At 36.8% G+C, this 26,376-nt stretch overlaps 1 protein-coding gene across 1 annotated transcript in view; it reads left to right on the plus strand.

The window, feature by feature from the left end:
* The window catches only part of LRRC2 (leucine rich repeat containing 2), a 170,069-nt gene that overhangs the window by 91,162 nt on the left and 52,531 nt on the right, over window positions 1–26,376 (plus strand). Inside the window, 1 exon segment of the mRNA XM_078153016.1 lies at window positions 14,826–14,962. Within this exon segment, the coding sequence (XP_078009142.1) occupies window positions 14,826–14,962 (137 nt within the window).

The raw sequence follows: 26,376 nt of genomic DNA on the forward strand, positions 1-26,376 counted from the left end.
CATGGTTACTGAGGTGACTCTCTGGCAACATCATGTCAACAGTAGCGAGATCTCTTGTACAGCTGACCTTTCCCTTTCCTTCTTTCTCTGTAGATCACTCTCCCACTCTTTACCTCCTGCTGAGGCTTCCATCTCATATACCTTTGTTTGTGTTTTATTTTTTTTCTCTCATTGAAACTTTGCCTCCATTTCCTTATGGAACACGATTGTCTTTAACAACTGTAATATAGAGAGGTATGCCTTGGGTCCAACAACTATTGTATAATAACTGGAGTCCAATTATCAAAAAGTTCCAATTGCCCCATAGTCCAGCCCCTATAGTCCAGCCAGCTTAAATGCGAAGACAAACAAACCCCATAACAAATAAAACGTAAACACAGTTAGCAATCAAAGGCCAGTATATATTGGTGCAGGATCTCCCTCTTGTTCTTTTTAGGTCTACATGGTATCTGTGTTGTGTCACTTTAGATTTTAAGTTATGAAATGGTTGGTCATAGGATTTAAAGTTGAAAAGAACCTTAAAGAACATAAAGTCACCTCCAACCCATTTTGCAGGTGAGGAAACTGAGGCCCAAAGTAGTGAAGTGATTTCCCTGAGTCACAAATGCATTAACAGAGTCGGTATGAAAACCTAGGTTCTCTGACTCTAAATCTAGGGTTCTTTACACTATACTCTACTTGCTATACAGAGCATAGAAGGTGCTCAGTGAGTTCAATAAACATTTCCATTTTGCTTTTTCATTTATGGAGATGCACTTAAATTATTTTACAAAGTTTATTATAAATTATGTAAAATTATATTCACAAAGTATGAGAATATTTTTTAAAACCATTTTCTACAGTCAAGGAGGAGGAAACATGGTAACATTTTCCTCTTGTAAAGTGTAAAAGAGGCAGTTAGGTGGTATGTGGTAGAGCACTAGACCTGGAATCAGTAAGACCTGAGTTCAGATCCTGCCTCAAAAACTTCCTGGATAAATCACTTCATTCAGTTCCCTCATTTGTAAAATGGGAATAATAATAGAACCTACTTTCCAGGGATGTGGTGAGGATCAAATGAGACACTATTTGTAAACTATTTCATAACTTTTAATGATATTTAAATGCTAGTTACTATTGTTATTATTAGTAGTAGCAGTACATGTAATGGATGCTAAACGTATCTGAGGCAGTGACATAAGAACCAGGAACCTTTGGTTTTCTTATGAAAGTTCCAGCAATAGGAGATCTATTAGTTTACCACGGCAAAGCTTTGGAATAAGTCAGAAGTAATATTTAGGATAAATTTTTATGACATGGAAAGTAAATTTCGTCAGTGAACAAGAGGTAGCTGCTCACATAAAGAGATTCACATTTCTATGACACCATGATTTAAACAATACTTATCTCTGAAAACCCTGTGAAATAGCAGAATTACCACCTTTATTTTATAGATAAGGAAGCTGAGGCAAAGAGAAGTGACAAGATTTGCTCTGTGATATCCATAGTAATATTCCTATATCTATGTGACCCTAGATATGTCTCTCAACCTCCCTCAGTTTCTTCAACTGTAAAATGGATGACCTCTGAAGTCCCAAGGCATAACAGAGTCATGATTTGAACCCAGGTTCTCTGACTTCCAGTCCAGTGATCATTCTATTATACAATACTGTCCTCATATAGGATCATAGATTTAGATCTGAATGGGAATAAGACTCTCAATTAAATTCTGTCTATCTTATTTTCCTCATCTGCAAAATGAGGATAATAGTAGCACCTACTTCCAAGGGGTGTCGTGAGAATAAAAAGAGACAATATTTTTAAAGTGTTTTGCAAATCTTGAAGTGCTATATAAATGCTACCCACTATTACTACTATTACCACTAGTACTAATAATTATCTAATGAAACCAATTTCGTTTTTGAAGGTAAGGCAACTAAGGTCTAAACAGGAAAATGACTTGCCCAAGATCACACACTGGTGGTGCAGAACTGAAACTGTCATTTAAGTTCTCTGACTGCTGATTCAATTTCCTTTCACAATAATATGTTCCTTTAGTCTCTTGGGTTCAGCTTGATATAGCACCTACTTCAAATGATTGTTCTTAAGTATTGATTTGTTTTAATTCTTATTAGCTTAAAATAATACTTAAGATTTACCTTTTATATTAGCTTTATGAAGTTGGTTAAAAATAATATCTGTACTTTAGAAGAAATAGAACAGAGGAAAAATTTATTCAGGAAAGCTTGGTCATAGTCACATGACAAATGAGTTATAAAAATACTTCACATTTATATAATAGTCTTTTAATTTTTAATGCACTTTTACATCTATTATTTTATTTTTTCCCTTGAAGTATTTAGGGCGAATATTATTATCTTCATTTTTTTGACTAAAGAAATTGAGGCATCAAGAGAGTAATTCACTTAGCTAAAGTCCTATAGTTACCTAACAGTTGAGCCAGGACCAGAATCCAAGTTCCATCATTTTCAGCCTGATGATCTTTCTTACACATCATACTACCAGGTCTCAGAATGGCAAGCCCTTTCTTCTGTGCATAACTTGGTCATTGCTTAGACAACCAAGTCATGCTACGTCTCTTCCAAACACATATTATTAAAAGTACTTGAAGGGCAACAGTTTTAGGATAATCATTCCAAGGAGTTTATTGGTCTCAAAGGACCTGGTCATGATGGTCTTTGAGCACTTACTTAAAAGAATAATTTCATTTTCTTGCCATCCTCTTTGTTGGCTCTGGCCACACCTTCCTTACCACTGGACCTTTTTTGGCTGGGCTGCTGCTGAATCTTCTTGGCAGGTGTTAACCTTCTCAGCTTTGAAACTTCGTCTTGGAGCCTATGTTAGTCTGTTCAGAGAGTGTGTTGCACAGGCCCCTATATCTGGCATTCCTAAGCCATGCTTCACACCATTCCATCCAGGTAATCTTTTACCATCCGCTTACCTGCCAAGCAAGCACCATTCTCATATCCTTCCACACAATTTATTTAATGGGAAACATCCTTTGAACTTACACATTAAGAGAATGTGGAATTGGAGAGAGAAATTTCAGTTTAGTATGGATGGAAGTATAACATCAAGGGATTGGGACATGCAGAAGAGATAAGGAAGTAAAATTAACAATTATAGACAAGTTTTTTTTCCTAGGAATTTGCTTGTGAAGGATGAACAAATATAGATCTATAAGTTGAGGGATAGAAAGATCAGGTGATGATTTTTTTTAAAGGATGATGGATACCTGAACATATTTGTATATAACAAGTCAAATCAAATCAACAAAATTTGCTCAGTGTATTATGAGCCAGTCACTGTGCTAAACACTGGAGATAGAAAGAAAGGCAAAAAAAAAGAAAGGAAAGAAACAAGAATTTGCTAAGCATTTACTATGTGCCAGGCACTGTGCTGATGGGGGAGATAACATGCAGACAAATATGTGTAAACAAGATAAATACAGGATACATTGGGGGTAGTCTCAGGGGTAAGGCACTAACATTAAGGGCAATTTAAAAAGATTTGTACACAGTGGGATTTTAGCTGGGACCTAAAGGAAGCCAGGGAGGCCAAGAGTGAACATGAGAAGTGAGGGAATTCCAGGCATAGGGGACAGACAATGAAAATTCCAGATTCAGGAGATAGAGGGTCTTGTGTAAGAAACAGCAAGATGGCCATTGTCACTGAGTCAAGAGCATGTGCAAAGGAGTAAGACGTAAGAAAACCAGAAAAGTAGGAAGGGGCCAGGTTATATCAAGGCCTTTAAAGGCCACACAGAGGATTCTATATTTAACCCTAGAGGTAATATGTAGTCATTGGAGTGTATTGAATGGAGTAGGGGTGGAGTGATGTGGCCAGACATGCACTTTAGGAAGATGCAGGATGCAACAAGCTGATAAACCAGAAAATAAAAATTAGAGGAGAAACTTGCCACTGAAATGGCAAGCTACCTGAATAGATAAGAGGTGATGAGATCAAAGGCCCAAGCTGAGCTTTTGACATTGAGATATTTGATATTGAAAATATTTTAAGATATTGAGACAACTTCATGGTGCAGTGGAGAGAATATTAATCTTGGTGTCAGGAAGACCTTTGGTTAATCTTGCCTCAAATAGTAGCTACGTGACTTTGGGCAGGTCATGTAACCTTTCTTTGCCTCAATTTTCTCATCTGTAAAATTGGATTAATAATAGCACTCATTTCACTGAGTTGTATCAACTGAGGTAATATACTTAAACACTTTGCAAACTTCTCCATTTGCATTTGCAGGGTTTGAAGATGGAAGCATAGGATGGTGTGATCAGAAAGGGAATTTTCAGAGGTCAGAGTCCTGAACATCTTCATGGAATTTGAGGAGGTCATGATATTGAGGGAATATAAATGTGTATATTGATGCTTCCAAGTATTAGAACAGGACAGAGATCTGGGGAGATAGATTGTGTGTTCGATATTAAGTCACTTGAAAAAGGGAGGAGAATACTCTGGGGGCCGGAAGATCATATTAAGAAAGATTTGGAGAAGATGGCACATTAGAGCGGAGTAGGCTTTAAAGGAGAAGAGGTCCAAAGTCATAATTAAAGAAGAACATTAAGTTCCCCCCAAATAAATAAAGCTCATGCCCTATCAGGATTGTGAGAAATGGGGAAAATAGTGCCTGTGTAATGATATTTACTTGCAACAGTTGTGGAAAGAGCAGGAAAAACATTGCTAAAAAGAGTGGATGAAATGGTTCGTGTGTAAACAATTCAAAAGGGAATTGGTTTTGTAGGATTCCTAGAATAAGTACTTTCTATTCCTATCACTGAGTGGGTAGAAGTTAAAAAATACTTTATTTTCAGCCCACCCTATTATAACATGTATTTATGCCAAGGTATAAATGTGACATAAGCTCCTGATTACAGCAAATGCCTCCATAGATTGTGCCACATTATTCTTTCAATAGATACAATTATCTTGATGTGTTAGAAAACCTGAAAATAGAATGAAATATTCACATGATCTGAGCTAAACCTTTACTTTCCTTGTTTAAGCTAAATGGAACTTTTCAGAGAACACAGATTTATAGAGTCTGGGCCTAGAGAACTCAGTTCATCTGATCCTACCCAACCACATTCATAATCTGGCATTGCCAATTTACGTTGCCCTCTGTCGAAAGGCAAGCACTTTTTCCTCATTTTACATAAACCTGTTTCTATGTATATCTGCTAAGTGCCTAATAGATGACAGAAAGCAGTGGCTTGGGATTAAAAAGAGAGAGAGATGGCTTTGATTTATAGCACTTTCACTAATATTCCACATGCCACTGATCATGTTTTAATAGTGGAAACCAGCAAAAATTCTTAGAAACTGCCTGGTTTCTTAAATATATACACACACGTATATATACACATGTGTATATATACGTGTGTGTATGCATACATATGTATGTGTATATACATGCATATGTGTGTATATACATATGTATGTGTATATACATGCATATGTGTGTATATACGCACACACATTTAAAATAATGGTTCACATTTCACATGTTGTTCTGAGTGATGGCCATCCTTACCCCAAATCTGGTTGTTGTGACCTATAAAAATTTTTATAAACAGTGCTGAAGAACAAATGTATGTATATCTGTGTATATGTATGTGTGTATACACACATACATACGTGCACACATACACATAATGTTTTGTTGTTCTAGTTTGTTCTTTGTTCTCAAAGAGGAGCATGGCATCAGGATGGTGATGCCATGACTTGCAAATGAATTGGATTTAAGTGAGGGAAGGTTGTGCAGAGTCACCAGCCTCACTTTCTCCTCCAGAACCATCTGGGTCCAGTGGCAAGATATAAATCAGTATGATACCTACCTACCTACCTACCTATCTACCTACCTACCTACCTACCTACCTACCTACCTATCTATCTATCTATCTATCTATCTATCTATCTATCAAATATATTCATGTTGGCAGCTAGATGGCATAGTGGATAGAGCCCTGGGCTTGGAATCAGGAAGACTCATCTTCATGAGTTCAAATCCCACCTCAGACACTTACTAGAAGACCCTGGGCAAGTCACTTATCCCTGGTTGCTTCAGTTTCCTCATCTGTAAAATGAGTTGGAGAAGGAAATGGTGAACCACAAAGAAAATCCCAAATGGCTCTCTTTCAGATCCTCCATAAACAGTTGAACACAATGCCATGATGTAAATTTTTGTGAAGACTTTGACAGGGAAGACTTTCATTCTTGCAGTTGAATTGTCTGATACTATTGAAAATGTCAAGGCCAAGATACAAGATAAGGAAGGTATTCCCTCTGATCAATAAAGATTGTTTTTGGAGCAGCTAGGTGGCATGGTGGATAGAGTGCCAGGCGTGGAGTTAGGAAGAATCATCTTCCTGAGCTCAAATCTGGCCTCAGACACTTCCTACCTGTGTGACCCTGTGCAAGTCATTTAACCCTATTTGCTTCAGTTTTGTCATCTATAAAATGAGCTGGAGAAGAAAAAAGCAAATGGATAGGGTGATGGAACCTGGACCCCTAAAAGGAAAAGACCATATCTTTGAAAGCAACCAAGTCCCTGAATTTTCCCATACATTTCAGCAGCCCAGAACACTGGGATATTTCCCAAGACATCTGGTCCAACCCAGCCCACCTACATACTTGACAATCCTTTCACAGTAACTCTTGAGCCTCAGGCTATTTACCACTCTTTAATCACATCTAGATCTTTTCACCATCTTTTTTTTTTTTTGTATATCAGCATCCCCATTAAGTTGCAGATTCCCTAAAAATCTTGCTTGTTCCTATTGCCATTACAATAAACTTGCTTCTTGACTGGAAGGTGGTTTGAGTATGTGAATTCTTTTCAAGTGGACACTGCTTCCAAACCACATCAAAACCACTCTAGTATCTTTGCCAAGAAAATGCCAAATGAGGTCATGAAGAGTGAGACAGGACTGAAAAACAACTGAACAACAAAATTATTCAAAGGAATTGGGCAGAAGTTGTAATATTTAAAAAGTACACTCCAATTGCTGTTAGAGATATTATAATAAATATGGGTGTGATAGAATCAAGCATTTCAAAGATCATTCAGACTGAGACCAAAGAGTGAGGAGATGGCACATCCCACTCTATCTTAATTTAATGAACTGAATTGTATGTAAAGCCTAGATAACACAGGTAAAATTGTGAAGCATGAATTACCAAAACGTTGAAAGGAAACTGAAAGAAGAATTGAACTGTGACAGATGAGGGAGAGAAGAAGGTGGTCTTTGGGTCTCTGCAGGCATCTCAGAACTAAGAACTTGAACTTCAAGGACTGAAGGGAAGTTCCTGAACATCTACTCTCTTACCAATTTTACTCCCTGTCAGTGTCCACATGCCAAGACCACTCTTTTCTTTTTACTATTAGCAGACACCCTGTTTTCCAGAACTGAGGCCTGATAAGCAAGCTGTACCCTGAGCTTGACACAACAACAATACTTTGCTTTCACCCTCTGGATGAATTCAGCTGCAGCAAAATCCCAGAATTGTTTCACTAGCAATACCAATGTTCTGGTCATGAAGGCCTGTTGTGAATCAAACTTGTCTCACTGTTGCTGTTATCCCTAACTGTCAGGGCTACAGCTCACTGACATTTGCCCACCCTAAAGCTGATCTTGGTATAACAGGAGGCCCTGCACATGTGTCTAATTCCCTTCCTCCAGTGGAATTAAGAAAGCTTTTTGCTTATGACCATAGCTCTTTGGTTTTATTTTGGTTTTATTTTATTTTATTTTTTCAGAGTTAACAATGGTTTTGATAACCTGTGTGAGCTCTTTGGTATTTTCAGAGATAACAGAAGTTGCATAAACTCTATGATTCTTTGGTCATCCTCATGACTATCTAATAATAGGTGCTGTATTTTGCTTGTTTCTTTCCCCTAAAACCTCCCAGCCTCCTACCTTTCCTATTACTTTAGAAGGCAACAACATTCTCCTAGTCCCTTAGACTCACAAGCTAGAAGTCATCCTGGATTCCTCACTATTCCTCAATTCCCATGTCCAAGCAGCTATCAAAGGATGTTGAGCTCATCTCTGCAGCATCATTCATATAGGCTCCCTCCTCTCCTTTGACACTGCAAATCCTCATCACCTTATGTCTAGATTGTTATAGTAGCCTGCTGATGGATTTGCCTGCCTCAATTATCTTCTCATTCCATCATTTAGCCACCAAAGTGATTTTCCTGAAGTTCAGGTCCAACCCATACCGCTCTCCTACTTCACAAACTTTTGTAGCTTACTATTGCCTCGGGGATCAAGTACAAAATGCTCTCTGGCATTCAAAATATTTTAGAACCTAACCCCCTTCTGCCTTTCCAGTCTTCTTATACGTTACTCCTTGCCAAGTACTCTAAGATCCTGTGATTCTGGCCTCCTGGCTGTCCTAGTAGTAAGACATTCCATCTCACCACTACAAACATTTTTTTTGGGGTGGTACCTACCTTTTTTTGGGGATACCCTATGCCTGGAATGCTCTCCCTCCTCATCTCTACCTATTGACTTCTTTGGTCTTCTTTTATTTGTTTGTTTTTTAATGCCTTCCATCTATTAATTACTTCCTATTTATCCAGTATATATCTTGCTTTGTTTACATTTGCTTGCATGTTGTCTCAAGCTCCTTGAGGAGCTTGTCTTGCCTGTTTTTTTTTTTTGTCTTCCTAGAACTCAGTGCAGGAGGCTGCTAGATGGCTCAGTGACCAGACCAGTGTTCCATGGGTCAGGAAGACCTGAGTTTAGATCTGATCCCAGAGACCTACTACTGTGTGAGCCTGGGCAAGTCACTTAACTCTGTTTGCCTTAGTTCTTTTTTTAAATTATTTATTTTTAGTTTTCAACGTTTACTTCCACAAGATTTTGAGTTCCAAATTTTCACCCCATCTCACACCTCCCCCCACCCCAAGATGGCATGCATTCTGAATATCCCTTCGCCTGGTCTGCCTTCCCTTCTACCTCTGCCCCACTTCTCTTATCCCCTTCCCCTCCTACTTTACTGTAGGGCAGGATAGATTTCTGTACCCCATTTCCTGTATTTCTTATTTCCCAGTTGCACATGAAAACATTTTTTTAACATGTGTTTTTAAAACTTTGGGTTCCAAATTTTCTCCCTCCCCACTCACCCTCATTGAAAAGGCAAGCAACTCAATATAGGTTATACATGTGCAGTTATGCAAAACACTTCCATAGTAGTCATGTTGTGAAAAACTAACTCTATTTCCCTTAATCTTAATCTGCCCCCCACTTATTCTATTCTTTCTTTTGACCCTGTCCCTCCTCAGAAGTGTTTGCTTCTGATTACCCCCTTTCCCAATCTGCCCTCCTCTCTATCATCCCCTGCTCTCTTGTCCCCTTTCCCCCCCCCCTATTTTCCTGTAGGGTAAGACAGATTTCCATACCCAATTGAGTGTGTGTGTTATTCCCTCCTTAAGCCAAATCCTATGAGAATAAGATTCACTCATACCCTCTCACCTTCCCCTGTTTCCCCTCCACTGTAAGAGCCTTTTCTTTTCATTTTTTTTTTTGGTGAGATAATTTACCCCATTCTACCTCTCCCTTTCTCCTTCTCCCAGCATAATCCTCCCTCACCCCTTATTCTCCAGATATCACCCCTTCATCTTCAACTCACCCTGTGCCCTCTATCTATATATCTATATCTATCTCTCTCTCTATCTTCTCTATCTATCTATCTATCAATCATACATATTTTTCCTTCCAACTACCCTAATACTGACAAAGGTCTCATGAGTTATAAATATCATCTTTCCATGCAGGAATGTAAACAGTTCAATCTTAATAAGTCTCTTATGATTTCTCTTTCCTGTTTACCTCTTCATGTTCCACTTGAGTCTTGTATTTGAAAGTCAAATTTTCTATTCAGCTCTGGTCTTTTCATCAAAAATGCTTGAAAGTCCTCTATTTCACTGAATGACCATTTTTTCACCTGAAGGATTATACTCAGTTTTGCTGGGTAGGTAATCCTATCTCCTTTGCCCTCCGGGATATTACATTCCATGCCCTAAGGTCCCTTAATGTAGAAGCTGCTAAATCTTGTGTTATCCTGATTGTGTTTCCACAATACTTGAATTGTTTCTTTCTGGCAGCTTGTAATATTTTCTCCTTGACCTGGGAACTCTGGAATTTGGCTATAATATTCCTAGGAGTTTTCCTTTGGGGATCTCTTTCAGGAGGAGATCAGTGGATTCTTTCAATTTCTATTTTGCCCTCTGGTTCTACTATATCAGGGCAGTTTTCCTTGATAATTTCTTGAAAGATGATGTCTAGGCTCTTTTTTTGATCATGGCTTTCAGATAGTCCAATAATTTTTAAATTCTCTCTCCTGGATCTATTTTCCAGGTCAGTTGTTTTTCCAATGAGATATTTCACATTGTTTTCTAATTTTTCATTCTTTTGGATTTGTTTTACAGTGTCTTGATTTCTCATAAAGTCACTAGCTTCCAATTGCTCTATTCTAATTTTTAAGGAAGTATTTTCTTCAGTAATCTTTTGGACTTCCTTTTCCATTTGGCCAATTTTTCTTTTTAGGCATTCTTCTCCTCTTTGGCTTTTTGGACTTCTTTTTTTCATTTGGGTTAGGCTATTTCTTAAGGTGTTATTTTCTTCAGTATTTTTTGGGTCTCCTTTAGCAAGCTGTTGACTTGTTTTTCATGATTTTCTTGTATCACTCTCATTTCTCTTCCCAGTTTTTCCTCTACTTCTCTTACTTGCTTCTCAAAATCCCTTTTGAGCTCTTCCAAGGCCTGGGACTGATTCAAATTTTTCTTGGAGGCTTTGGATATAGGAGCTTTGATTTTGTTGTCTTCTTTTGGTTGTGTTTTGATCTTCTTTGTCACCAAAGTAAGAATAGTCTGACTCTTTTTGTGAGGCTTGCTCATGATCCCAGCTAATTATTTTAGTTTTAAACTCTTTAAGGTAAGAATCTGCTTCCAATGTAGAGAATATACTGTCCCAAGCTTTGGGGGTTTGTACAGCTATTTTCAGAGATACTTCTAGGGTCCTGTAAATTTTCAGCTCTTCCAAGGTGGTATGATAAGGAGTGAGGTGTTTACTCCTTTCCTGGCCTGTGCTCTGGTCTGTGAGGAGAATTTCCTCTCCACAGCCACTACAAGCTCCACCTCTCCTGCTCTCCTCCTCGCCCCAGGACCACCCCTCGGAACTGTGACCCAGATCATCCAAGCACAGGCAAAGCAAGAGATTCCTGCCTCAGCACCGGCAAAGAGATCCTTGCAGTCCCCCTGTGATCAGCCACTTGATTCTCCCTCAGTCTGTGGACTGGAAGCTCAGGAGGCAGACACCACCCCGGGCGCGGATTCTGGGGCTGAGACCACTGCGCTTCTCTCTCACTGTAGAAACAGATTTTTCCCACCGACCTTCTCAGTTGTCTTTGGTGTTCATGGGTTGAGAAGTCTGGAAACCTCCACAGCTGCCCACGATTCAATCTCTGAGGCCTGCTCCAGGTTCTCTGTCCATATCAAACTACGTGCGATATACCTTTCTGATCAACCATCCCTCTTGGGCTGGAAAATTGTTTCATTCTGTCTTTTTGTGGGTTCTGCTGCTTTAGAATTTGTTTAGAGCCATTTTTGATAGGTATTTGGAGGGGTTGGGGGGACAGCTCAGGCAAGTCACTGCTTTCACTCTGCCATCTTGGCTGTGCCCCTGCCTTAGTTCTTTATGTGTAAAATGAGCTAGAGAAGGAAATGGCAAACCACCCCAGCATCTTTGCCAAGGAAATCCCAAATGGAGTAATGGAGAGTCAGACATGACTGAAACAATTTAGGAACAACAAAAATTTATACCAGATGAAAGTCAGTTTTTCATTTAAGGGTGTACCAAAACAACTACCAGAAGACAATTAAACATTAACACTCAAAAACATGTTTGGTTTTTTTTTTTAAAGTATGAGCTTTCAAAACTTGTCCCCATTGAAAGATAAATCATATTAGTAACCTGAGAAACAAAACCGTTCCAAAATTATAGAAATTCCCAAATGGAGATTTAATACCATAACACAAACTTCTACCATGCCACATGTCATGAAAGATTAAAAAATTTATCCAAAAGACAGAGAAAAATATGCTTCAATGGTCTTAGAATTTATCTGATTTACATCCCATTAAAATCCTATGTATAGTAATCAAGGCTGGACTGTCTCCAACATTTATAATAAAAATGTACAAATGATGTGGTTTCTTGATAAAGAATAAAAGAATATATCAAAATATTGTGACTCCTTTCTCATTGCCAAATCATGTAAAATGATTAATTTTGACATAACAATATTCATTTGATCATTATCAATTTAATTAATTATTTAATGATTATTTATCAATTAATCACAATACTCGGTGGAAGATATATTGGAAGAACAGAAAGGAACAAGCATTTATTAAGTGCCAACTATGTACCATGCAATGTGTAAAAGTGCTTTACTATCTCATTTGATCTTCACAACAATTCTGTGAAGTAGGTGGTATAATCCTCATATTACAGATAAAGAAACTGAGACAGTAAGAGGTTAAATGACTTGCCCAGGCTGGGTTTGAACTCAGGTCATGCTTCTTTGGATAGAGTTCTGGGCCTGTAGTTAGGAAGACTCCTCTTCCTAAGTTCAAATCTAGCCTCAGATACTTACTAGCTGTGTGACCCTGGGCAAGTCACTTAACCCTGACTGCCTTAGTTTCCTTATCTACAAAATAAGCTGGAGAAGGAAATGGCAAACTATTCCAGTATCTTTTCCAAGAAGACCCCAAAAGGGGTCATGAGAAGTCAGACACAACTGAAAAATGTCCAAACAGCAAGTTCTTAACTTCAGCCCCAGCACTCTATTCACTGTGCCACCTAGCTGCAACATTGCATATTAAAAGTTCTTTAAAGATATAAAAAGCTGTAAGCTTCATTGTATAAGAGTTTAATTATTATACTTTGTCCCAGTTACTTTGTACATTACTATAGTTTTTGTAGAGCTAGATACCCCTGCTGCTTATAGATGTGTTTTGAACTGGGGATATGAATCTGAAAATACATCTATGACTATTTATCTAATGTTGAATTAGAATACATATTTCCTTATAAATTCTTCTGAGTATACATAATAACCTGGTGGGGGAGTTTTTTTAGTTTGTTTGATTGTTTTTTGTTTTTGTTTTCTCTCATGGTAATCAAAAAAATTATAAAATTCCAGAAGTTTAACTGAAGTAGAAATTAAATTCCACATATCCCTGGAACATCCATAAATGTTGCAGGAGTTTGAAATCAACTAACTATAACTTCCATTATCTTCAGTGGAGTTCTGAAAAGTGAACTGGACAGGGAAATTAGATTTCTCCTTCCTACCTCTTTTGATAATGGTTTTTATCACCCCATACTTACCTAGCACCTTAAAATAGACCCTCCTTAATATATTTATAAAGCATCTCAGTGTAATTTTAGTTATCAATGTATGAGACATTCGTTTACTAGACTGTAAGCTCCATGAGGGCAGGGACATTTTGCATTTTCCTCAGTACCTACATCATAATGCTTCTAATTATTCCTAAATAATAATGGCTGAATTTTGAAGTAGACATTAGTCTTTTATGGGGAATGACATGAGCCCTATCCAGGTTGTCCCCAAAATTGCTAAAGCTTAAAACTGCACTAAGACTTTTGGAACACAAAATAAATGTATGGATAGTCACTTTCTCTGTCTCTGTCTCCTTTCTCTCTCTGTCCCTGTGTCTCTGTCTCTGCCTTTCTTCATTTATCTCTATCTCTGTCTCTCATAAATACATAATAATTATGAAAATAACTCTCAACCAATGTAGATGGGAACCTGCTTTATGGTTGGATTGTCTGAGGATGTGTCTAGTGTTCTATAGCCATTCTGTGTCTGAGACAGGATTTGAAAATAGGGCTTCCTGAATCTGAAGTCATTACATCAAGCTGCCTCTATTAAATGCTGCAAAGTAAGCTCTTACTGTTTATTGAATGTAAACAGAATTAATTGAATGAATTGAATGCAGTTGCTTATTTTTTTTTATAAATCCAACTCAATTCAAAAGACATTTTATGAATGTTTATCACTTTTGGTAGCTGAAACAAATAACATCCCCAAAAGAAGTAACATAAGACATTCTGTCATCAATTTCACAATATATGAGGTGAAAATAATTCAAGAAGTAATTAAGGCAAATTCATGTGATCTGGAGAGGGAATTAATTATTATAGGCCCATACATGGATCTTATTAATAATGTGACTGTCTAGTTGCTTCATATTTTAACTAATTTTTCTTGCTAACTAGGTCCTCAATTCAGTTGTTTCTATGCTTTTAAAAGAGATATATGTGCTGTCAATTTGTAAATGTATTTTAAAAATACTGAATCTTTTCAAATACTTATTTATAATTTTTATCTCCTCTAAATTTTGGTGCTTTAGAGCAAAGCCTAAGTTGGCCCATTGTAGTTATCGCTTTAGGTTTACTGTATGGCTAATACCTGTGCTTCATGCTGAGGTGGGAATATAGGGCAATAAGAAAGTATATTCCCTACTTTGAAGGTTCATGTAATTTCATTGGGAAGGTAAAACAAGGAACATAACATGAAACGATGAAAAACTATTTGATAATTTATAATCGAGGGGTAAAATACCTGGGAATTCACCTATTTTTTCTGCTCATAAATGGACTATTCAATTTTAATTCCCTCTACAATGATTATTGTTTCATTCAAATGTTTCATAAATGACTTTGTTTCTTTCAAATGACACCTGTTCAACTGATGGCAACCTTCTATGGCAACAGGTTATTTGAAGAGCCTGAAAGAACTCAATGTGAGTTTCAACCATCTGAAGAGTGTTCCTCCAGAATTAGGAGACTGTGAAAATCTGGAGAAACTGGATTTGTCTGGAAATCTAGAATTAACGGAGCTCCCATTTGAAGTAAGATATATCCATTTCTATGTGGAGATTTATTTTTATCTGAGTTATGGAACTAGTTAATTTTATTTGACGTAAAGTACAGGGAGGGATTTTTATAAACTAAACTCTATTTTATTACATCAAACCATTCATATATTTTTAACCAGATTTAGCAGGTGTCATATCTTTCAATAGCTGGATTGTTAGGCTGAAAATAAGAATAAATCCAACTTTGGCTGATGATATGGGGTGGGTGCAGAGAGCCAAGATGCAAAGATTGAGATATTTGGGGAAAGCATATGTCAGGGAGAGATTTAGCACCGGGGAGATTTTGTTGTGTCTGACCCTTTGTGACCTGATTTAGGGTTTTCTTGTCAAAGATTCTGGAGTGGTTTGCCATTTCTTTCTCCAGCTCATTTTACAGATGAGGAAACTGAGGCAAACAGGGTTAAATGACTTGCTCAGAGCCACACAGCTAGGAATTGTCTGAGGCCAGATTTGAACTAAGGAAAATGAGTCTTCCTGACACCAGGCCTGGCATTCTATCCACGGTACCACCTAGCTGTCCCATCAGGGAAATTAAGAGGCCAAAATGGGGGGATTGCCAGGGACTTGGCAATTTGTCAGACAAGATTCTGCAAAATTTCAGTAATTAATCTGTGTGTGTGTGTGTGTGTGTGTGTGTGTGTGTGTATGTGTTTGAGTGTATGTGAATATTGTCTCTAGAATCTGAAAACTGGGATTCAAGTCACATCACTGGCACTTGTTTTACTATGTGATCTTGGGTAAGTCCCTTAACATCCCTGAACCTCAGGCTCCTCATCTGTAAAATGAAGACCTTGTTTAGACGGTCTTTCAAGTCCCTTCCCATTCTGGATATATTATACTTCATGGTGGGCTGGTTGCCTTCTTTTGCCTTTGATAAAAGAACTGTTTAGCGGGAAATTGACCCTTAAGTCTTTAATTTTTATACTTGCTAGTTTGATGCCTTTGCAATTTTTTCTTTAACCTGTCTAGTATAAAAATCCTCAATAATTTCCTCTACATGTCCTCAATAAATTGTTTTATGGTCTCAAAAACATGCATTTTCTACATGTGATAAAAATGGGAATGGAGAAAGAAGAGAGACTGATTACTGAAGATGTAATTCAGTTCCAAGAGTTCTGATGATCTCATAAACCTTTGTAATACAGTTAGAACTTTAGACTGAATTACAGTCACCCAATTAATCTTTCTGAACCTATTATCTACTGCCTTATCACTGTCTCCACATCCATTCTTCTAAGTACAGAACCACAGTAAAATTAGAATGTAACCCTTTTAAATGGGGTGAAGTTTGCCTGCATCTTAATAAAGCAGGTTTGACAAGGGAATTGTACCTTAATGCAGAACTAAATAGAATAATAAGTCTTATAGTTCCCTATTATTTAACATTTCCATAGCACTTTATGTTTGTAACATGAAACACGTTTTTCATAACTATTTACTCACTAACTCTTAAAATGGTTCAGCTGTGACAGAAAGGAGAAAGGTAGAAAGCATTGCTCCTACTTGCTAGGCATTGTGCTAAGTAAGTGCTTTACAAATACTATCTCATTTCATCTTCAAAAAAGTCTCTCAATCATCCTCATTTGGGGAAAGCTAAGAAAAACAGGTTTTCAATTGTTTTTTTTTAAAGAAACTTGCCCAGTGTCATACAGCTAGTAAATGTCTGAGGCCATATTTAAATTTGGATCTTCCTGACTGTAGGTCCAACACTTTATCCTTCATGGTACCTACCTGCTTCCCAATGCTTTTAAATGTATTTTATTTGTTTTTTAAAATATGTTTTTATTGATGTTTTATGTCTCTTCCATTGCCATAGTATCCTATGTATCCTTCCCCCTCCCAGACAGCCATCCCATATGACAAATAGAAAAAGAAAAATCAGTACAACTGATCAATGCTTTGAGAAAGTCCAACAACATATGCAGTGGATGTTCCATCTCCACAAAGGGATAGGTTAGGGGTGTCTTCTCATATCCCTTCATTTGAGTTTCCTTTGATCTTTATAATTACGTTACATTTACTTTTGATTTTTTTTGAGTGTGTTGTTTCCATTAACATCGTTGTAGTTACGATTTATATTATTTTCTTGGCTCTGCATACTTCACTGTGCATCACATAAATTTTTTATGCTTTTATGTATTCATTATACACATTATTTCTTACATCACAATATCCCACAATTTGATTAGCTATTCCCCAATTGGTGGGTATCACAAAAAGTGCTGCTAGAAATATTTTGCAATAGGTGGGTATTTTTTTCTTATCAATAGCTTCCTTGGGGAACAAGCTCAGTAATGGAGTCTCTGGTCAAAAGAGTATGAACATTTTAGTCACTTTATTTGCCTATTCCAAATTGCTTTCCAAAATGCTCTTTACCATTTTATAGCTCCACCAACAATATGTTAGCGTGTCCATCTTTTCACCACCTCTCCAACATTGACTATTGCCATTTTGGGGGTCATTTTTGTCAATCTGAAGTTGGGAAAGTATAAGGTAAAATCCCTGGCTTGTTTTGATTTGTATATGTCCTATTATTAGTGATTTGGAACATTTTTAGTTGATTGTAAATACTTCGCAATTCTTTTGAGAACTGTTTATATCCTTTGAACATTTAGCTATTGGGGAGTGACTATTACTTTTTTAATGTATGTGCATATATTTATAAAATATGTAATTGTTTATATATCTTGGATGCCAAACCTTTACCAGAGAAATTTGACACAAATATTTTTTCCCCATTCTATCATTTCCCTCCTTATCCTAGATATATTAATATTGTCTGTACAGAAGCTTTTCAGTTTCAAGTTCCCTCTTCTGTTGTAAACACAGTATTATGTTCCTTCAGTTACTTCACTTTAATCTTTTTTTTAAAGTGTCTGTTCCCACTGGTTCTCTTTCTCACACCTCTGATGCCCTCTTCTCATTTGATATCCTCACTTCTAGTCCTCCCCTTCAATTTTTGTACCTCTTTCCAAAAACACATTTCTCTCATTCTCTTCATTATCCTTCTCTTCTTTCTGTTTACTCTATTCCCTCATTCTCTTAATCATGATGCCTATAATTATCTGTCTCTTTCTTTTCTCTATATTCTTCATGCTAGCAAAGCTTCCAAGTTATCCATTCTAGGCACTCCCCTTCATGTCAGTAAGGCTTGTCTCAAGGATTGCCCTTTTCCATTGTGCCTCATTTACAAAATAATGACAATTATTGCAAGTGTCAGAGAGGATACTGCCCCGTGTTAGGGCCCTCCCACACCACAGCCCTGTTTATGCAGCAGCCCACCATTGATCTATATCCTCTCTTGTTGATTTTTTTTTTTTATATTTGCTTGGAAGTCTCATCCAGGTTCTAACTCCCTCTCTTCCAACTTCCAGGACAAGTAGACTTTTTTTTTCTTTTAGGCAATTGGGGTTAAGTGACTTGCCCAGGGTCACACAGCTAGTAGGTGTCAAGTGTTTGGTCTGAGGCCGGATTTGAACCCAGGTCCTCCTGAGTTCAGGGCCAGTGCTCTATCTACTGCACCACCTAGCTGCCCCAGACAAGTAGACTTTTCAAGCACCAAATCTCTGAAGCTTCATCCAATGTAAGGTCCTCATCTTTTATGAACTATCTCTTTTCACTCATAGGAGCATTCTACAGTGAAATCACTTTCCACTTCGAAAGACCTCTTTCCTTTTCCCCTCCTTTTTAATCCCCTCCCCCTCCTCAACCACTCCTTTCTAGGCTCTTCTCTTTCTGAGATTACATCACCTTCCCCTCATTGCCGGCCCTTCACTGACTTCAGTGCATCATTCATTCTTCTCCTTCCCCCTCTTTTCTTCCCTGCTCCCTTTATGTACCCTCTCAGGTTGTAATGTAATCCCATAACAGAAGCATTCCCCTGAAGGTAAGGTGTTGCCAAGTTTTATCCATAATACTGCATCTGTTTCTTCACTCTTACCTCTGCCTGTCTTCTTGTATACATTTTGAAAAAAGCCTCTTACTGGTCTCCCTGTTGTCATTTTGTTGCTCTTACTGTCCTTGCCTGCTGCATTTATTCACTCCCCCTGTGTTTCTGTTGTTTGGGGTGTTTGAGAGGCAAATAATCTCATCAGTTCTGGTTTTCTTTCTAGATATGTTTCACTTTATTACTGAATGTCCATCTTTTGTCCTGCATGATTAAGTTCAGACTTGCAGGATAGGTCACCCTGGTCTGTATCCTGAAAACTATTGATCTTTAGAACACATTATTCCATTTCCTCCTACATTTTCTAGAGGGTGCAGAATAGTCTTGTGTTATTTGAAAGTCCTTCCTTTTGTATTTGAAGATCTTTCTCTTGATGGTTTGCAGAACTTACTGTAGAATTCATTGTAAAAATAATTTACAATATCAATTGAATTGATGAATTTAACCACTTGGAGTTTGCAGCATTTGATATTTTTTTCTTTTTCTGTAGATGATTTGTGAATTCTTTCTATCTGAATTAGTGGAAAGGAGTTAATAAAAAAAAAAGATTGCTTTCAAATGATGAGGAAAGGGCAATTTAAAAAAAATATATATTCTTTTCCTGATTTTGCCTTAATGCCAAGATAATAAAAATCTAATCATTTAGTACCCAGTTTCTTAAAAGTATAGGAAATTTAGTTTTTAAAGAAGAATTAGGAAATATGACTTTAAAAATGAGTTGAAATGAATAAAAAGTTAAAAATGCACCTTTCAAAAAGGAATATTTGAAATATTAACTTTACTTCATATCTCTGGCATTAGAATCACACAATTTTTAGAGTCAAAAGTAAACCCTGTGGTTATCTAATACCACCCTCTATCAAAAAAGAATCTCCACTATCATAGTGTTCAATAAGGGGCCATTAGTTCCTACCTGAAGATACTTGATTAAGGAGAACCTAATGTTGATCAACGCAGCTCATTCTACTCTGATAGCACCATTTGTTAGAAGGATTTTCCTGTTATCAATCCAAAATTTGTCTCTGCTGCTTTTATCCTAGTTTGGGTCCAAAAGAACAAATGTAATTCTTCTTTCACATGGCAGCCCCTCAAATATATTCAAAAAATAACCCACCATTCCTCATTCTCAACCTTCTCTTCTCTAGGTTAACCAACTCCAATTGCACCAATTGATTCTTGTGTGGCATAGACTCAAATGCCATCTTTTCATAAAAAGGGGAGAGACCTTGTTGCTCACTAATTTTTCTGTGATGCATGCCTTAGAAAGTCATCCTCTTTTGCTGACAGAGAACAGTGAATGACCATTTTAAGTCAAATGCCATAAAGGTATTCCTGACTTATTATTTATTAAATATTCACTTAACATAGAAGGAATTAACTTATCTTACTATATCTGAAGGAATTTATGTGTCACAGGGTAACTTAAAATTTATCTAGCACCTTTCATAGCATTCCATTTTATACATTTGAAAACAAAGGAAGTTTTTGTACTATTATCTTAAAAATAATTTTTCCCAACATGTCTTTAAATTTGCTTTTCAAATAATTTACTATTTTGAGAAATTGAGCATTACATGATTAGATTTTCATTATATTGGCATCAGAAAAAAAGCTAGAAGGCAAGCAAAGTCAAGAGATACAGTATTACCTCAGGGTGATGATCCTCCCTACTGTCCATGAATCTTTAATATTACTCAGCATTTTTCCCAACTCATCAAACTGTTGAAACCTTAACATCCTACATGAGGACAAAACGATCAGTTAAAATAATTATGAACCATTGGGTTGGGAACAGAACAGTTTGTTCATGATGAACTCATCATTGTTGAAAATTATCAAACTGTTAGCTACCTGTCCCCGTTTCAATTTCTAAGAAAAATTATAGGCTCAAGTAAGATAAAGCAGGAAAATTCCTTTGAAACTCTCCAGTTCACCCTCCTCACTTTATACATTAATGAAGTCTAGAGAAGCTAAGGAGTTTTTCTAAGGTCATGCGGGTTATAAATAGCAACATTCACATCCATATTGTCTGACTACAAAACTGGTATTCTTTTCATGATTAAATTTGAAAGTTTTTTTTTCCTTTAGCTTTATGTGCTAATAATTTATTTATTGTCTGAAAGAAGTCCAGTAAATTTTAGTGTTAAGGTTTCTTAAAAACCTTTATACTTCTGATGAAACTTACCAAAAAAAAATTTCAAAGAATTCCTTATCTATAAAGTTAGACATGTTAAAATTTGAGATCAATTTAAAGTGTAGTTAAATTTCTAAAGTAACGTGTTTTTTCTTCCTGATTGATTAACAGAGTTACAATCTAAAAACATCTCATTTGATCACTCAGTCACACCTACTAAGGTGAAGTTTAATAGAGAAAAGGTAAATTTTTACTACCGGGGTCAAAATAACTTCAAATTCTAGGTAGTGAGAGTCATAGTGAGAGAGTAATTGAAAAACATTTGAAGTTCATATTTGCAGAATACTTCACTTTGGGATATAAATGAATTTTCTTTGCTTTTCATCATATCATGTGGTAATATTTTCTTTCTGTTTTTGGTGTGTGGTCATATGTGAAGGACCTCCTCTTCAAAACTTGTAAATGTGGGTATTTAGTGATGAAATGCTGGAACCTTATAACTACACTTATGGGTGAGTTTAACTCTAGGCTCCTCTCTGATGGAGTCCTATAAGTGCTATCAATTCCTATTTTGCCCTCATTTTCCCAATATTTTTCAGAGTTTAAAATATGGTATTCAGATTTTTTTCCATGATATTTTGCTGTTAAGAATGTCTTACCAAAATTTCCCTGTAAACACAATTGCTTTGGCTTATAAAGATCTCATTTTTTTTTACTTTTTCTTCCTTTGGGGATTTTTTCTAACATTTTTATTTAACTTTGCCCTTAGCTTGTGTGTGTGTGTGTGTGTGTGTGTGTGTGTGTGTGTGTGTGTGTGTGAGCAACATGTTTTTAAAATTCTTAACCTTTTCTTCTAAATCATTAAGCAGCTGATGGCACAGTCAAATGAGATTTGGACTCAGGAAGACCTGAGTTCCAATCTGACCTCATGTACTTACTAACTGTATGTCCCTGGGAAAGTCACTTAACCTCTGTTTGCCTCAGTTTACACAATTGCAAAAATAGCACCTACTTCCAAGTTTTGTTGTGAGGATCAAATGATATCATATTTGTAAAAAGCACTTAGCACAGTGCCTGACACATAGTAGGCACTTTATAAACACATTTCTTTTCCTTCCCATGGATTCTTTTTTTGTTTTAAATTTCCTTTAAGAACTTCTTATCGCTTCTTTAATTATTTTATTATGCTTCTCAGACAATCTGCGGCATCTTCTTGTCATTGTTGTTCAGTTGTTTCAGTCTTGTCTGACTCTGTGTTACTCCAGTTGGGGTTTTCTTGGTGAAAATACTAGAGTGGTTTAACATTTTCTTCTCTAGCTCATTTTACAAGTGAGGAACTGGGTCAAAAAGGGTTAAATGACTTGCCCAGCTACTATATGTCTTATCTGAACTCATGAAGATGAGTTTTCTTGCCTTCAGGCCCACGACTATCCATTGCACCACTTAGCTGCCTCCAAGTATGATAGAACATAGAAACACACTGAGGCTCAGTTTCCCAGGGAGAGCAAGTGACTTGCCTGAGTACATAGCAGTCCCAGGAAAGGAACTCAGGTTTTTTTCAGTTGTTTTCAGTCATGGCTCACTCTTTGCGAGACCCATTTGGGCTTTTTTTTTTTTTGACAAAGATACTAGAGTGGTTTGGCATTTTATTCTCCAACTCATTTTACAGATGAGGAAGCTGAGGCCAACAAGATTAAGTGACTTGACCAGGGTCACACAGCTAGTAATAATGGAGGCTCAGGTGTTCCTGAGTCCAGACCCAGCACTCTATCCACTGCACTACCTAGCTGCTTCTTGTAGTTGTTCCAATTTCAATTTTGAGGATCCAGATGTAGTTATGATAGCATTTGTTTGGAGATTTCTCATCTCATTATTTTATGTCATACTATTTCTTCATGGCAATATAAAACCTTCTTATTTACTTAATAGTTCAGTCTTTTTGCTGATTATTCAGTAGACACTTCACTGTGAGTGTTTCTTTACTTTCTTCCATGTTTTGGTAATGATATTGTTCCTTTATTTAGTTTTGAGATGTTGAAGAGGAGTTGGGTTCATATACAACCATTAACTCCATAATCCTTCTAGAAATGCATTTCTAATTTCATAATGGAAGTCAATATAAAAATAGGATTCACAAAACAGAAATTTAGGTTAGAACTAACATTATAGTATTGTATTCATCTTGTTAAATATATTGAAAGTACGTCATTTTACTGTTGAATCTCAGTTTTATAATATATAGCCAATTTATCTAACAAATCAATTTGAATTGTTTGATTTTACTTACTGTTGCATAACAGAGAGCTAACAAAGTATACTGTATATTTGAATTAGTGTCCTTTTGATTAATAGGGAAGAATTTTTTACAATGACAATTTTAAGTAAAAAAAAACACTCAGCTGCTAGTTGACAGAGGGCAACTAAGGGTAATATTTCCTAAGAAACAGAATAATTTCAGTCTTTCATTGTTGTTGTTATTTTTTTAAAATCAGCAATATTATTGCTCCAACCCATGAAACTTGACCCCTTCTCTGTTTTAAAACAACAAAACAAACAAGCAAACAAACAAAAACAGACAAAACATATCACACATGTCATAAAAGATTGCATGAAAACAAAGAAGTATGACTTAGTGATCTCCGTATTTTCCACTGCTGAGAGGCAAATTGGTGAAGAGATAGAGAGCTAGCCTTAGCATCAGGAAAGTCAAGCTTCAAGCCCTGACTTTGTTGTAGCTTTTGTCACTGATAAGTCACTTAACTCCTTAGTGTCCCAGAAGAAAGCAGCAGAGAATTGCTGATCTGTGTTTAAATTGATCATTTATGAAATTATGAAATTGAGGCAAGAATACCTGGTTCTTTGGGGTATTTGCTGGGAAAGACCACGATGGCAATAGAAAGTAGGAAGTGAATTACATTTTAATAACTACAGAAGGTATGGGGTCAAACAGCACAGAAAGTACAGAGACAAGCAGTGAAAGTCGTACAGAGGCAGATGGGATGGAGAAAGGAGATGGGATGGTAAAGGAAGACAGGCATTCTGGGTAAGAGGATGAGGAGGGAGAAAGACACAATCACTCACATAGCCATGGATTAGAGTTGGGAGTACATGGCAGCATGGACCTGATGGCAATGGAAGAGGGCTTAGGATGTAGGAGTTTGAGGTCTCATTTTTAATGGGTTTTAGGAGTAACAGACTAACTCTTATCTGTGCCACCTTAGGATTAGTTCATTAATGTATTCAAATCATTTCAAATTTGGCAGTAAAACTTTAAAGTTCATATGTCCATATCATCTCAAAATTATCAGCCCCATTTGGTAACTGGCTGGTCTTTGCTGTGCAGATTTGTAATTTGTCTGGGATTTACATATCATAGGACCAAAAGGCCCTGATAGCAAAGATTAAATGGGTTCTCCTGATTTAGCACGTATTACTAGGATGTGATTTTGGTTAATATGGGATGCGATTTGTAAATTATGTTCCTTTGATCTTTGAGACAGTTTATATGTTACTTCCAAGTTCCCCTTTACAATCTTCCTACTATTGCCCCTTTATACTGCCTACTCATAAATTTACTATACTGACTTGGAATGGGAGGAGGGTCAGGGGAAACAGAACAAGATACATTTTAAAAACAGAGTTAGTAGAGGAGTTTCCTTGTTAGGAATTCCAAACTAAAAAGGAAAAAAAAATCACAGGCTCAATATAACTGAAAGAGCTATTTTTACCAAGGTGGAAAAGCTTTAGAGAGAAATAACTATCAGGAGACTCTTACAAGAATCCAACAGATAGAGGAAAGGCAGAGCCAAGATGGTGGAGAAAAGGCAGTGACTTGCCTGAGCTCTCCCCTAAACCCCTCCAAACACCTTTAAATGCCATAAAACAATTCCCAAAGCAGCAGAACCCACAAAAGGATGTGATGAAATAATTTTCCAGTGAAAGACAACTTAAAAGTTCAGCAGAAAAGGTCTGTTGCAGCCTGGATGAGAGTGAAGCACAGTCCAGCAGAAGCTGTGCCAGCATAGACCCAAATCCAGCAAACCAGAAGTAGGCCTTGGGAACCACTGAACCAGCAGTAGCAGTAGCTGCTTCTGGAGCTTACAGATCGTAAAGGGGTAAAACACCTGGTTAGAGGGATATTACAGTGCTAGCACCGAGGCAGGACTCTTTTGCTTTGCCCATACTTAGATCCAGGTCACAGTCCTAGGTGGCAGGCTCAGGGCAAGGAAGAGCACTTAGCACACCAGAGCTTGTGGTGACAGCGGAGTGGGGCCCCTCATCACAGTTCCAGAGCAGAAAAGAATTCTTGTGGTTGCTCATAGATCAGAGCACAGGCCAGGAGAGTAGTAAAAGCACTTCTCCTTAGATCATACCACCTTGGAAGAACTAAAAACTAATAGATCCCTAGAAGTTTCTCTGAAAACAGCTGCACAAAATCCCTGAAGCTTGAGACAGTGCACCCTCAACAATGGAAGCATAACCCCACTTTAACAAAGAGTTAAAAATCAAGAAATAGACTAGAGAAAATGAGTGAACAACAGAAAAAAAATCTGACCATAGAAAGTCACTATGGTGACAAGGAAGATCAAAACACACATTCAGAATTAGATAACAAACTCAAAGTTCCATCTTCAAAAACCTCCAAGAAAACTATGAGTTGGTCTTAGGCCAGGGAAGAGATCAAAAAGGATTTTGATGTGTTCTTACATGAGAAATGTATCCAGGTTCAGTAGAAGTAAATTCAACCTCAAATTTACAAATTATAAGCCAGTGAGCTTGAGTTCAATTCCTGGCAAAATTCAATATTAGTATTAAAGGAATTATTAGTGAACTTATAGAAAAAAAATGGTAATCACATGGTTTCATCAAGAATAGATTCAGTTGCACAAATCATATCCATTGTAGCCTGTATGATTAGACAAGTAGATTTGGAGAAAGAGGCAAAAATATGATTTAACTAGATTTTAACAAAACATTTGACAAAATTTTTCATACTATTATTTTGGAAACACTGTAGAGCTCTGGGCTAGATATTAGTGTAATTACCTTGAGATTTGGCAATAAAAGTCCCCCCTACTTTTTTTTAACCTTTTATAATTCCCATTGATATTCTGATTATTCTTTCATATACATTATATTATCAACATATTTATCATGTTTTTATATTAATCTACAAAGCTATTCACTGTTTTCTAATTAACATTGTATTAAAATATAAACTAATTTGGATAGTATTGCCATCTTTAGTATATTGGCTTGACCTAGTCATTTTTGTTGAATGGTTTTCCAATGATTTATTTCTTCTTT

This window comes from Phascolarctos cinereus, unplaced genomic scaffold (genome assembly GCF_003287225.1).
Source record: "Phascolarctos cinereus isolate Bilbo 61053 unplaced genomic scaffold, phaCin_HiC Scaffold_4;HRSCAF=312, whole genome shotgun sequence".
In the NCBI taxonomy this organism is placed as follows: Eukaryota; Metazoa; Chordata; class Mammalia; order Diprotodontia; family Phascolarctidae; genus Phascolarctos; species Phascolarctos cinereus.